At 31.7% G+C, this 15,425-nt stretch overlaps 1 protein-coding gene and 1 long non-coding RNA gene across 11 annotated transcripts in view; one reads left to right on the top strand and one right to left on the bottom strand.

Moving 5' to 3' along the window:
* Positions 1-446: 446 nt before the first annotated feature.
* LOC145166981 (uncharacterized) lies at positions 447-8,096 on the bottom strand. 7 transcript variants are annotated; one of them, XR_013740826.1, is made up of 11 exons: positions 7,470-8,096; positions 7,159-7,241; positions 6,767-6,801; positions 6,627-6,673; positions 5,948-6,009; positions 3,956-4,044; positions 1,737-1,833; positions 1,525-1,622; positions 1,392-1,448; positions 986-1,144; positions 447-880 (listed from the first exon to the last, which is right to left on the bottom strand). It is a non-coding gene; the product is annotated as an uncharacterized LOC145166981 (long non-coding RNA). The 7 variants fall into 7 exon arrangements; XR_013740832.1 differs by having other exon boundaries at positions 986-1,140; positions 1,525-1,833; positions 7,470-8,091; XR_013740827.1 differs by having other exon boundaries at positions 1,525-1,833; positions 7,641-8,088.
* Positions 3,097-15,425, top strand: part of LOC145166980 (uncharacterized) — a 30,887-nt gene continuing 18,558 nt past the window's right edge. The window contains exons 1-3 of one of the 4 annotated variants that reach the window (XM_079086052.1): positions 3,097-3,232; positions 13,435-14,694; positions 14,805-15,041. In XM_079086052.1, the coding sequence (XP_078942178.1) occupies positions 13,731-14,612 (882 nt within the window). In that variant the 5' untranslated portion in view covers positions 3,097-3,232; positions 13,435-13,730 and the 3' untranslated portion in view covers positions 14,613-14,694; positions 14,805-15,041. Of the gene's footprint in view, positions 3,233-3,687; positions 4,158-13,434; positions 14,695-14,804; positions 15,042-15,425 lie in introns of those variants that run through there. The other 3 variants (XM_079086053.1, XR_013740825.1, XM_079086051.1) reach the window with 3 other exon arrangements.

A 15,425-nucleotide genomic window follows, 5' to 3' on the forward strand; every position in this document is an offset into this window, starting at 1 on the left:
GATAAAAAAAACAATATATGGCCTTAAACAAGACTATCGTTCTTGGTATGAGACTCTAAGAAAGTTTCTTGAAGACTTCAAATTTTTTTACAAGTTGTTGATCCCACCCTTATCTGAAGATCCAATAATAAGCATCTCATGCTTTTCTAGATTTTATGTTGATGACCTTGTCTTCGGGGTCTACAGATGAAACTATGGTTGTTGACTTCTCCATACTTATGGTAAGTAAAATTAAAATGAATGTGAATAAGGAGATGAGTTTTAGGTATGTAGGTCAAACAAACGATGATAGATACATTTTTTATATCAAGAGGTGTAAACTAAGAAGTTATTAAAGCAATATTCTATAGACAATTGTGATGTTGCAAAGGTTGTAACATCCATATTTTGGGAGCTAGTTTTTTTTTTCTTTTCTTTCTTTTTAAGTTTTAAAATGTCCTCCAAAATAGTTAAATCAATGTGCTATATTACGAGTTATAGTTAGAATTCATTAAACGTGAACTAATTATATACATATATTAAAACCCAACACGTCTGTGAACAGTAAACTTCACAACTTTCAGACTTTCACCACGTTACTTTGTATGTATTCACTCTTTAGTCCTTCTATGTTTTCACCATCTTACTTTACCAATCCAAAACCCTACCACCATAGCTTTTCAAATTCTTTGGACTCATGTCTTTCTTCGTTCCCGACCCTATTCCAAGATGTGATATGACATGTAGAGAAAGCACCTAATGGTGGTGGACTAAACATCTCTGGTATGTATAAATGAAAGTTGTGAGGATGAGGCTTGTCATATCCTTGAGCATTGATTCTGGTCCACTCCTCATGGTATTTTCGATCATATAGGACAGCCTTCTTCTCAATAAAAGGTTCCTATGTCATATAGAAATGAAATTCCATGATTTTTTAATATTTAAGTATCATGTACAAAGATACATAATTACAACATTACTCAGAAAATCAGATGATATTTGATACCTTCATAGTTTTTCTTCTCAATATCCATTGTCTTTTTTCTCAGCATCCTGATAGAATAAGGCACCACCCATCCGAAGTTTCATTGAAGTAATGGAATTGAATTGTTGTATATCTCTTGTGTTATGTGTTAAGGTCAGTTTCACCATCTAGGGCAACTGTCTAAAAAATATCTTGTATGGTTAGAAGGTATGATAGGAAATATATAGTAGAAAGAAACAAAGAAAAAATTAGAATGCCAATTTGTTTCTTTAAATTTAAAAGAAACAAAGGGAAAGACTCAAAACTTTCCAATGCTTTAAGGACTGAGACATAAACCTAGAATATGATTATTGTGATGACCGGGTGAGATCAAAGTATTGAAGCATAAATATGTGAAAGGAACAATCTAGCAGAATCAGGTACTTACAGAGTAATTTACATGATGAGACAAACATTTGCTTCTTCCGTATATCTTTAGCTATACCTAAAACAGTTATTACCACAATATGAAATATGAATATAGCTCCCTTGCTTCCAATAACTGAGTACACCAACGTTACCTGAAAAACCTGAGATGGTTCAAGGATAGAGTTCGTGGAGGCTGACTTGAAAGAAATCAACAAAAGTGGCATTGATTTGTCGTCTGGTGGTGGTAATACTGGTTTTCGAGATCAAACCCAGAGATTGGGACCCATCGCACAAAAAACAGAAGGAAGAGCAATTGAACAGAAAATCAAAATCAAATGGAAACAACATACAACATACAACATACCGGAATTCCAAACAGCAACAGAGCACAGGTAGTTGGTGGCGGACGATTGGTGGCGGCAATAGAGCGCAGCCAATTGTTGGCGACAAAAATCGAAATCCTAAATTCTTAGACGGGAAATAGTCAGAAATGTCAAACCCACAAAGTCAGAGCCATCACACAAAAAAACAGAATGAAGAGCAATTGAACAGAATATCATAATCAAATTGAAACAACATACAACATATCGAAAGTACAAACAGCAACAGAGCACAAGCAGTTGGTGGCGGCAATAGAGAGCAGACGATTGTTGGCGACAGAAATCGAAATCATAAATTATTGGATGAGAAGTCGTCGGAGAAGTCAAACCAATAGGGTCGGGAACGAAGAAAGACATGAGTCCAAAGAATTTGAAAAGCGATGGCGGTGGGGTTTTGGATTGGGAAAGTAAGATGGTGAAAACATAGAAGGACTAAAGAGTGAATATGTACAAAGTAACGTGGTGAAAGTATGAAAGTTGTGAATTTTCCTGTTCACATACATGTTGGGTTTTAATATATGTATATAATTAGTCCATGTCTAATTATATAATATTATTAAGTATGAAAATATTACAGATAAGTAAAATTTATTGGGAATGTTACGTAAGAGGTCCTTGTAAAGAATATATTTTGACAAAAATGATCATTGAATTTACAAAAGAAGTTCCTATTTTACTGAATGTTACAAACGACGTCCATGTGCAGACAAGAAAATTTATAGAATTAGTCCTTGTAAGAAATAGAGAAAATGCCCACATGAAAATTTTGGTTCATATATATTATAAATAAATTGTATGATATAGTGTTTTAGTCCCTATAATTTTTAACAGACATTGTCTCAATGTAAAAACAAATTATATAATGTTCTTTAAATGTGCTAACAGTTTTAGAAATGGTTCTTGACTATTTAGATTAAAAAAAAAAAAAAAAAACCTCCTCACAATTATTAGTAATGTTACAAAAAATTCTATGTACAGACAATAATTAATCCTTGTAAAAATAAAGAAAATGCCTACATGACAATTTTGGTTCCTATAGATTTTCAATTTTAGGCAGAATTTCATATACCTCATTGCTAAACAGCTAAATATCCTATTCCCTACCTAAACCTTAAATATACCTCATTGCTAAACAGCTAAATATCCTATTGCCTACCTAAACCTTAAATATTATATTTGTCCTTCCTAATATTTTATAATATCATATATATCCAAATCTATTTTTTTATTATTTGTATTGATTTTTAAGCTTTTTTTATTATTTTAAAATCATTAAAACGAAAAAAAAAAAAACATTTTAAGTGGACAATATTGCCCTTATTTCTAAATTCCAATTCAATACACAGATCACGTTTTTTGTTCCACAATCACGTTTTTTTGTTAATCACGTTCACAACCTACTTCTTCCTCACAATCGCTGCTTCTTCCTCACGATCGCAGCTGCTCCTGTTGTCACACACACATCACGAACACGCATAAGGTAATTGATTTCTACCTTATTCCTATTTTCCATAGTTTCAATTTCGTTTCAGTTGATTTTGTTGCTGTTGATTGATTTGTCTACGTGAAAAGTATTCATACATATATGTGAATGTGTAAAAACCTATCAACTACGCATGATCATAAACCCATGCTATATTGATGATTCAATTTCGTTGTTGCTGATTTGAAAAAAACACTAATAAATACATTAAAATTAGAAAAGAACCTACTTATGAAGGTGACCTATATGAATCAGATTTATGTTTGTGTAGAAAGTCCAGATGTTCTCAGAACTGTCACCTGCAATTAGTGTTCACGTCACTTTCAATAAGCATCCCAGAATTCACCATCATTCTAAAACCTAAATAAGGACAAACTATTTTAATGGAATTAATCATTCCATTCCTTCCCATGATTGTAAATTGAATAGTTTTATAACTTTGAGTAATGAAGGTCTGGTGTCACAATCGAACATACATATAACTACTTCGCCTGGGCTTTTCATCGAATACCTGGAGTGTAGGTTTGGTGACACAATCACACCTTATCAAGAACAAAATCAAACGTGAGCATTTGAAGGAGGAGGCGATGGCACTTGATAAGTTTGACCACATTCAGTAATAAATATCAATAACTTCACGTCGACGATTCAATAAACAGCAACGAAATTGGAGAGATGGAAAATAGGTATAGGGTTGAAGCGACAAAAGGATGCGATTACCTGATGTTGTGCATGCGATCTCATGCCGATGGAGGATTGGAGTCTGAAATTGCAATCGTGATTGAGATGGAGGATTGGGCAAAACGTATCTGAGCACATAAGTATCAAGGGGCATTACTGTCCATTTAAAATGTATTTTTAATTATAATTATTTAATATTATGAAAATGAATTAAAAATAAACAAAAAAATAGATTTTGGTATATATGGTATTATAAAATATTAGGAATGACAAATACGATATTTAGGATTTAGGCCCGACAAATACGATATTTAGCTGTTTAACAAGGGCATATACAAAATTTTACCTAAATTGATATACAGTTTTAGTCCATATAGTTTTAAAGAGACATGATCCCTATCCAAAAACAAATTATATAATTGTCTTTAAATATGAAACAATTATGGAAATAATTATTGTCTAATTTTGTAATGGTCCTTAACTACAAGGACGAACCTAGGGGTTTCCCTTGAATTTCCCGGGCCAATATAATCCTCTCTAATAAATGAATGTTTTTTTTGCCACTTATCACACTCTCATTCAATTTGTCAAATGTTATTTTATGGTTATTTTGAATTAATTTTTTTTTTCACATGTCATTTTATTAGTTTTTCTATTTTATTAAATTCCATATAATATTTTAATATAACAATTGCAATAAATGTAGTAATAAATGGATATCAATTTCATTAATAAACTTACATTTTAATTTCAAAATTTCTAAAATTAAAACTCATTAGTTTATTTTCTTTATTTAAATTATTTGTTTAAATTTAAAAGATAAAAAACATTTTCATTATAATAATTCATTATTTTTCTTATTTTCTTATAAATTGAAAGTTCTCAAATATTTTGACCTTTATATTTAACTTTTTTTTTTAAATTAACTCATGTAATACATGGGTTTCACAACTAGTTTTTATTTTTAAAAAAAAATTCAACGTAATGTAAATTTTCCGACGGATTATCCCTAAAATCCTATGTGCTACATATGAGATTTTGTTATGGGTCACCACAACTTAAGAATGATAAAAGAAAATCTAAGATTACTCCTTACATTTATGACGAAGTAGAAGGGTTTCCCCGCGTTGCGGGGATTGGACAGTGTTGCTTTTATGTGAAACTATAGTACATTGCCTAGCCACTTTTAGGACACTACTTTTTATGGAAAACTATAATACATTCCTCAACAATTATGCTAAATTTAGGACACTTCTTTTGATTCCTGAGGATGCTACCATCAAGATCATCTCCATTCACATGTCAAGCTTCAAACAACCCAATTCCTACATAAAATGAATGAAATAATCGGTATAAACCACGAATGATTTATTAGAATTTCCACATTTCTGAAACTTATGGTTTATCTGAAATTATTACCTGAAACTGATCATGAAAAAAAAACCCCTAAACTATTAATTGACCTTAAAGGGGGTAAGTGAAGGGTGTAGTACCTTTGTTTAGTACTGTTACATTTTAAACAAAATTATGAAAATGCATTACTATTTCTTGTATTGACAACATTATAATTAAATATACATTTTTTACTGCAATTTTCAGCTCTGCTCCAGTAGTTTGCAACTATACATATTCTAAACTAACAATCCAACATGAAATTACAGTTAAGCACATGAAATGGGAACGTACTTTTGTGTGTTTGTGTATTTTAGCATCCTACTTTCACCCATTACTATTATAGAATTGGACTTTGTGAAAGTTATGGTTAGTGTTACCAAGGGCAGTTTGGTTGCTTTTGGAAATTACAGGGGAAAGGAAAAAGTAAGCTGCAGTGAAATGGTTTTGGATTTTAATTTTATTTATATATTTTAGAGTTCAAATAATTTTGAAAGGGCTCTATAACGGTTGGCTGAAAAGGGCATTTTGGTGAAAAGAATCCATTTTTACCTTTCTAAAACATTTTGAAATTGGTACCAATTTAAAAATATATTTATATTATGATAAACATATATGTAGACAAAACTTCTTGAGTACCTCTTCCCTCTTCTTGAAATTGGCTTCCCTAGCTTGCAGCTTCTATGTTTCTTCTTGAAATCCTTCAAAAATAATCATAAAAAACCAACAATTGTTATTAAAAAGAAGCGAAAATACTTCAGAAATAAACATATAAAGAGCACCTTAACCAAAATTATAGGTGATGATCTAAGTGAGCGCTATTTTGTTTCAAGGACTAAAATCAAAATACAATCTTTGATGTTTGCATGCTCTAAAAGAAAGAAAGTACACTTCTAAATTTGGTTATTACAAGGTTATATTTAGGTATATTTAAAAAAAAAAATTGAAAATGCAATGTTATATGATGATGGTTTCGAAAAAAGTGAAGATAAAATGCTAGATTTCTATATATCTTCCAAAATGGGATTAAATACATTGCTATATCAATGTTGTTTAAATAAAATCAAAATACAATGCTATATTCGGATAGATTTAAGAAATTATGATGCAATGGTATGTAAACATGGTATTTAGAAAAATGAAAGAAAAATGGTAGCATTGAATGGTATATAATGGTGCTTTCGAGAGTATAATGTTAAATTTGTGTATTTTGAAAAAAAATCAACATGCCAAAGGTAGGTTCTAATATTTTTCAAAAAAACATGAATATGAAATGTTATATCAGGACAATTTTCATCAAGTGTTTCTGAAAAAGTACCGTGTTTTAATTTCATTTTTTCTAGGAGTTCTCTCAATAGTGGAAACCTGAAATTAAAAGTAGCAAACAACATTAAATTTCCAAAGTTGACTGGGATATAACAAAAAAAATGGATTGATTATAAAACTATGCAGCCAAACCTCCAATCTATAGGTTTCTTCATGAACATGGAGACCTGTCACACCCAAACTTATGTTAACTTCACTGAGAATAATGACCAATGTGTATTTGTTATCAAGAATCCAAGATTAACCACTTACCAGAGTAGTGATGACACTACAATAGTGGGAAAAAAGTGGTCAAGCATTACTATGGACTGTTGATTGAATTTCATAAAGTTCATCCAGCTTAACAACCCAAACAACTCTAAATTTATCAGGACGAACTAGATAACATTAACATGCAATAGTTGAGGCATTTGAATACCATATTCTAAAATATGTACACTATGTAGTAACCGGAACATTTTACTAACTTATACCATTGAATTTTTTTTTTCATAATACTTTGTAATTTTTCATTAGTTCCTTACTTGTAAGCTACCACATGGCAATCTTGAACCCCTCGTCTTCATTAACTCCCAAACTTCATCAGTTTAATACCAGTTCCCTCCTTCTGCAAATAAAAATAAAACAAATTAAAAAAACATATCTCAAAAAGAACGACATGATATAGTCAGATGAAGATGAGATAGAATAAATCAGCTAAAAACAGGTGAAATTACGTGACAATACTTTTAAATTACTAACATCATTGATACACAAACCGTACAGATCACCATGGTTGCATCAATCAAAGGAAAAATATATGTGAAAAAACATAGGGAACGATTGGAACCCTAACCCATCCACTGAGGTACACGCCGACAATGATGTATGTCACATAGATATGTGAGTGGTCGGTGGTGGTAACTGCATTGGACGGAGGTGAAGGCGGTCTACAACTGGTGGCAGTGTTGCTTGTTATGGTGGAGCAAGGGAGTTGCGGTGGGCGGAAGAAAGGAAGAAACTTTACCCGTAATGAGAGCGTCTCTGTCTCCACTGTGGTAAATCAACCCTAATCAAGTCAGAGAAAACTGCTAATTGCGAGTAGTGAAACGGGAAATCGAAAATTGATTTTTTGGAGCAGATGAAGGGGTTCCGGTGTAATCAAACGACGTCTGTCGCACACCCTGAAGATCCCAGACCTTCAATCTCGAAGTAGATCCTTCTCTCTGGCGACGATGGAGGCGAGAAGCCGAGAATAGTGGTAGAGATTGGAGCGGCGGGAAGAGTGGAGGAAAGAAGCGGTGGATTACACATGCGTACATCCGATTTATGCCAAATGTGAGAAGGTGAGACAAGCGGTGGGGCGGTGGGGGATTCTAGAAAAAAGATGAACACTGGAAAATGATATAAAAGGAAGACATGAGCAATTGAGCATCTGGGAGAAAATCCTCCGATCCAAAAAGGAAAAAAAATTAAAAGAAAAAAAAAAGGTTTGGTCCAATCAGATCACATTACTGTTCCGTAAGGAACATGAAATTATTAGTATAATGTATAATGTTACATGACAGGTCTCTATATAGAAATCGTTTTGACATATGTGGTCCTTAAATTTACAGAATAGATCTTTATCAATGTTCTAAAAAAACTAATGAGTTCTAAATAAGAAAAATAATGAATTATTATAATGAAAATGTTTTTTTTATTTTTAAATTTAAACAAATAATTTAAAACTCTTTTTTTTTTTTAACTTGGATTATCCTTATAATTAGTTTTTGTTTTATTTTTAGTCCAAGAGTTGAAATGACTATTACGTGTTAGTGTTATTCTTTAAGTTTTATATCAATTTTTTTTTAATTATTATATAAAATAAATTATTAAATAAACCACCCCTAATCTAAGACACCACCCACACCTCGTCTCTACATCACCCCCACTATAAATTGTCGGCGTTAAAATTACAACTTCCCCATGTTTCCGGAGTATTTTAGTGAATTGTTTATGAGTTTTTCGTCGAACAAAAATTTCACCTATTTTTCTTGCCCTACCTTTGTAAAACCCTAACAAATATAAATCCTACACACGGATCCACCCCATTCTAAAACGCCGACGTAACTTTGAATGGATTGTTAGGGACCAAAATCAATGCCTCTCTTGCTATTGGTTCCATCATATCTGTGTTTTTAACGGTGTAAGAGAACCAAAAGAAATAGTTCTGATCTAGTGAAAGCAATCCTAAAAATATACGGAGTAATAGACAGTGTTCTTTCTCTTTCTCTATAGCGATAATGATTTAGAAAAAAATGGTTTTGATCTACGAATGATGGTGCCGACGAGCTTTCTAATGAGAGACTGTAAGAAATAGATTTAATCTAGATAAGGAAACCAAAATAAATGGGTTACAAATTGAAAAAAGGATATGAAAGATGTAGGAGAGTCAAGTCGTTTCCATCAGAGGCTACACATAGGTGAGAGGTGGAGATGATTCACTCTAGTTATTTTGAGTGTCATAATGATGTCACTTAATGTTGGAATTTGTTTTCTTTAGGTTTATGAGTTTTGAACAAAAATAAGAGAATTATGTTTCAGTTGGGTTAGCGAAATGGTGTTGGATCTATTTGAATTTTATAAACATCAATAAAAAATACAAAAAAAATCTATTAAGGGTAAACTAGTAATTTCAAATCGACCACCAACCAAAACAGAAACAAAACAAAATATTGCGATGATCTGAGTTAAAAAATAGTTAGGGAACAAGAATGAAACTATCCTCAACCATAAGGACCATGGTGTAATTAACTCTTTATTTTATTTCATGAAAGTTAGATAGCAAGTATTAATGGGATTAAAACCTCAATGTTAGTATTTATGTCGCTTTGAACGATTAAAGAAGGAAAAAGGAAAAGATATCAGCGATTTTGAACAGTCAAGTGTGAAGGAGCCTAGATTTGGTCACTATGGTAACCTTTAGACTGTACTTTGTGCTACCATAAGACAAGAATGACATGAAACGTAAACTATTTATTTCAGCCTTCGTGATGTGGTTTTTGGGCAGAAAAGTAAACTAGTTATTTCAGCCTTCGTGATGTGGTTTAAGACATAATAACCATGAATTTCAGGACTTTTCAAGCTAGTTGTTTGACATCTTTTGCAAGCAAAACAACCACACAATAAGCCATAGAAAAAGACACATAGGGGCTATTATGAGAACCATTTGAATGGTTCAAAACATGATCTTTATCAAGAAAAATATCACAGATGAAATTACTAGAATTAGAGATAAAAGAAACAAGAATTATGACACCAAAAGAGAGAAATCGACTTCACAATTCCAACTAATTTTTAAGAATCATCAACAACATATAAAGGAGTGCTTTTAGAAGGATTTTGACAGCAAGAACTAACCTAGAACACACATAATGGGCTAGAAATTAGGTCATCCGTAGAGCCAAAAGGATTGAAGTGAAACTAGGTTGTCAAAACGCACAAAAACATAAAACTTGGCTTCATAAACTCAACTATAAGTTTAGAAATTGAACCCTAGAGACTTGAGGAAGAAGATACGAAGAAAACTTACCAACTAATGATCAATTTTCTGCTTCAATGGCTATACTCCAAAATCCCGTCGACCTCCTACACTCAATGCCTCTCAATCGTCGTCCCCCCTCCTCACGATCGTTATTTTTATTTTTTTTATCCTTCCAACCGATCGACACAACATCAAGAGTAACAACCCACGATTTAGCTTAGGTCCGACTCAATAATGCAAGTAGTAGGCCAAAGAAAGAAATAGATGTATTCAAGTAAGGGCTAATGTCATAAAAACCCTCAAGTTTTCAGGGTTTTGTCGGTTTTGCCTAAAGTTGAATTTTATGTCCGGTTTTTATCCTAACATTTTCCAAAAAATGTTTGGTTTTACCCTTTTACCGGTGATAACAGGTTTTCCAAGTTACCATTATATTAACATCGCAAAAAAACTCTTAATTTTACTGTTTTTTTTACGTTTTTACCCTTAAGTTTATAATTTTTATTACAATTTTACCCTATATATATTTTTTCATATTAAACGTATTAATGTAGAAGAATCATATTTATATACGAAAAAAAATTTAATTAAATATTGTATTTACATTTTTTTAATGTTATTTCTTATATATATATATATATATATATATATATATATATATATATATATATATATATATATATATATATATCCATATATAAGTTTTTTTTCCTAGATAAACCATTTAAAATGTAAAAAAAAAACAAATTAATATGTTTTTAGAACTACAAATTCGTATTTTTATGTATTTAACAATATATATATCAATAAAAAAACTTGTTCAATCATAAACATGTTTAAATAAGTATATACATATATTTTTAGAAGTGTAAATATGTATTTTGATATATGTTTTTTTTAATTATAAATATATTTTTAGAAGTATAGATACATATTAATATTATAAAAATGTAAAAATATGTATTTATACTTCTAAAAACTATATCTATAAAATATGTATTCATAATTCTAAAAATATTATTTATCTTTTTAAATGGTAAAACCTTGCAAACACACACACACAAACAAATATATATATATATATATATATATATATATATATATATATATATATATATATATATATATATAACATTAAAAAAAGTATATAAATACAATATTTAATTAAACATTTTTTCGTATATAAATACGATTTTTCTACATGACTACGTATAATATGAAAAAAAATACTTAGGCTAAAAGTGTAAAAACAATTATAAACTTAAAGGTAAAAACGTAAAAAAAGGGTAAAATTAAGGACTTTTTTGCGAATTTAATATAATGGTAACCTGGAAAACCTGTTATCACCGATAAAAGGGTAAAATCGAACATTTTTTAGAAAATGTTAGGGTAAAAACGGACATAAAATTCAACTTTTGGCAAAACCGACAAAACCCTGAAAACTTGAGGGCTTTTATGACATTAACCATAATATTCTATTCGAATATTCTGAAGTATTTTACAATAATTATTGCATAATATTCTATAATAATATTTTGAAATATTCTAAAAAAAAATTATAATGTAATATTGTAGTAAATTAATAAACGTACATACATATCCATAAACGTACAACTACTATTTGGTTAGAATATTTACATGTATATATCAAAACAATAATTTATTTTAATTTTAATTTATTTTTTTTTCGATAAAAAAAGTGTCAAAAATAGTTATTATTTTTATTTTCATAATTATCCATTTATTTTAATATTGCTTTGTGACAGTCGAAATAATTGGCCAGGAATGTGTTTTTAATGTATTTGGATTGATCTAGAACTTATTTTTAGGTATATTTTTAATATTTCGACTAGTAAAAGTCAAATTCATGATTTATATATGTATGTATGTGTAGGAAAATAGAAAAAAATATGAAAATTATAGAAACCGGTTGACCCGGCGGTCGAACCGGTTAAACTGGAAACCGGTCACCATACCGGTTGAACTAAAAAACCGGTTTTTAAAACATTGTGTCTAACAAAATTCTGGTCACATTTGAGTCAAACGATATATATATATATATATATATATATATATATATATATATATATATATATATATATATATATATATATATATATATATATATATATATATATATATATATATTGAGAGAAAAGATTGTGAACACAAGAATCTATATAGCCACACATTATTTCATTGGCTCTTAAGCATTCATGTGTAACGACGCGATGGGAAATGTAATATTTATATATAAATATGCAACGTCATAACCACCTTTTTCGTGTACCGCTTCCTCCAACTCTACAACCGCCACCATCACCATCACTACTACCGACACCTCTGTCGCTACCTTCTCTACCAACGACAATAATCATATATAAATTGTAACACCCAGTTCCAGGTTAGCATCGCTTTTAATTATCTATTAAGTATTAAAGGATAAAGACCTGACCAGGACATGACCATGTGTATGTCACGACATGGAAGTGGCCAAGGATGAACGCGCATTCCATTAGGTGTTACAATGTGACACTATGTTGGTCACGACGTGACAGCCCTTGCGAGCAAAACCCTAATTTTTCGTGATTATGTCCCTATTTAAGGGAAGTGAGGGCTAGGGTTTGCACACCCTGTAGAGTTCGAAGTTTATAGTGAGGTGTCGAAGTATAGTTAGACCTGGTTTGAGTCGAAGTCATTGTATTATATTTCGAATGTATGTATTACATAAGGCATTGTTAGATGTCGAAGTTTTCATGTCTGGTCCTTATGTTTTTTTGTGTGCGTCTGTATGACCCTATAAATAGGGGGAGAATAGGAGTGAGAGGAACTTTTGCATCCTTGTGAGAACGAGAGCACTTTACTCTTTCAGACGTAATCAAAGAGCCAAAAAAATTATATTTACATCTTTGTTCTTAATTCATTCTGTACTCTGACTTTGTTCTTAATACTCGATACATACGAACTACATTTGGTATCAGAGCAGGATTCAATCAGTCATTTTATGGTTTTCTTGTCTTTTCAAAAGTTTTGAATCCCTATTTCTGATTCAACAGATTTCCGCACTTTTGATTAAGAAAACCTTATCTAATCAACTGATTTGATTCGATTTTGCGTTTTGTTTGAAAAATCGAGTGTTCTCTAATCTTTTTCTGAAAGAATCATCTGTTAGATTTCATCTTCTGAAGTTTTTTTTGTCATTTTGTACGTACATCAATGACACGTTTCAACATGAACACAATGTTTAGTTAGTCTCATCTTCTTGAATCTTCTACCAAAATTCCTATGTTGATTCCAGAATTCTATGAACAATGGGCGGATCGCATTGAGGATTACCTTAACGGTATAGACGAGGATCTATGGCGATGTGTTACGAGTGGTAATTACAGTCCAGGAAGGCTTGAACAAGTTGGAACAGTTGGTTCCTCTGCTAATGTTACATTGCAAGCTGACAAACAGAAGACAAATGACAAGAGATGTTTGCGTGAATTTCGCGGTACTCTTCCACAGGTGGTTTACAATTATGTTCGAGGCTGCAAAACATCAAAAGAGATTTGGGATACTTTGAAAGAGAAGTATCAGGGAAACGAGAAGATGAAGAAGAGTTCAGTAAATCAGTGTCTACTTGAACTTGGTGAATTCAAGCAAAAGGACGGTGAAACCATCGAATTTTACTATGATCGTCTCAATGAGTTGATCTTCAAATGCACTCGTTATGGGGTTACATGTTCAACACTTGAGCACAATCTCATTTTCTTAATGGGACCTCGAAAGGAATGGATAAACATCAGCTTGATGATCAAGACACAGAAAAGCTTCGATAACTACTCATTGGGAGACATTTACAATGTTCTCAAAGCTTATGAGAATGATATCAATGAGATAGCGGAAGACGGAAAGATGAATTCGGGAGGTCCTCTTGCATTGATGTCAAAGGTGTCTGGAAAAGAATTTGAGATCGAAGTAGCTGAGAAAGTTGATTCTGAAGACGAAGGTTTCCTTGTGAATTCGGAGGATGAAGTTGTGGCTTATTACTCAAACAACAAAGTAAAGAAGTTTTTTAAGAAGCCATTTAATCCGAAGTTTAAAGGAAACAATGATTTCAAAGGAAATTCGCCTTCTAGGAAAGGAATGAGACAGGAATCAAAGGTAGAGAAAAAGGAGAGCAAGACTGTGATTGAGAAGGCTGAAAAGAAACTGAATGGAGATTCTGGTTTCGACTGCAACTACTGCAATGGGGCGAACCATCTGGTAGTTAATTGCATGCTAAGGAAAAAAGAGGAGAAGAAAGAAAGAATGAAAGACGAGGCATATTATGTCGATAGGTTGGAGGAAGTAAGAGCAAGGATTAAAGGATTGTCACTCGTTGCTAAGGGAGGTGCTGATAGGGATGGTACATACCAGATCAGGCCGTCTAGCATCGATGATGAGGAGATAAGGAACCCCACACACGGAGCAATGTATGCGAGGTTTTGAAGAAGGAAGTTCTGATGAGGAGAAGGTGACTGGGAAATGCTTCGTGTCGACTAGAACAGACAAATCTCCGATGACATCTAAGGTACGTTCTCTTCTTGAATCTTTTGGTATTCCTTTCAGTTCTTATAATACTATTTTATATTACTTCGAGGATACTCTTTCTTATGTTAATGACATGCTTATTTCTTTTAGTAGTGAAGCTGAGAAATCCAAATCATTGTTGCTAGATACACATAAACTTTTGGAGTCAAAGAAGAGTGGAGTAGATAATCTAGAATTGCAATTGAAAAACATTACTCTAGATAGGGATGTTGTTAGAACAGACAATTTTGTGTTAATGATACAGCGTAATATTTACCACAATAGTGCAAAACGATTGTATGCTAAACTAACAGATCTTCATCACTCCTCTTATATTAGCAAAGAACAACATAGGAAGCTATTTCCCTTCTTGGTTTTCGAAAGAGAGAAAATAGATACAACTTCCTATGATTGTGAGAAAAAGATTTCTGAATTCGACAAAGTCCCCAATAATTCTTATGCTTATGTGGTTGTAAAAATTGATGCATGTTTAGATGCTAATGATTTAGTACATATTGTGAATGAGACTTTGACTAAGACTGAACAAATCAAAATTTTGAAAAAGACTGAGAACTCGACATTTGACTCTAAACACAATTTTGCTGATATCGAAGATGATTCTTACAATATCAGTGAGATTGGGGAAGAGGAAATTGTTGATTATTCTCAGTTGTCTGTCCTTATGTAACTTCGATGGACAAGGGTAAAGAAATTTGTAATGATTCATTGGAA

Source organism: Lactuca virosa, chromosome 3, assembly GCF_052849685.1.
Source record: "Lactuca virosa cultivar CGN04683 chromosome 3, Lactuca_virosa_CGN04683_v6, whole genome shotgun sequence".
Classification (NCBI taxonomy): domain Eukaryota; kingdom Viridiplantae; phylum Streptophyta; class Magnoliopsida; order Asterales; family Asteraceae; genus Lactuca; species Lactuca virosa.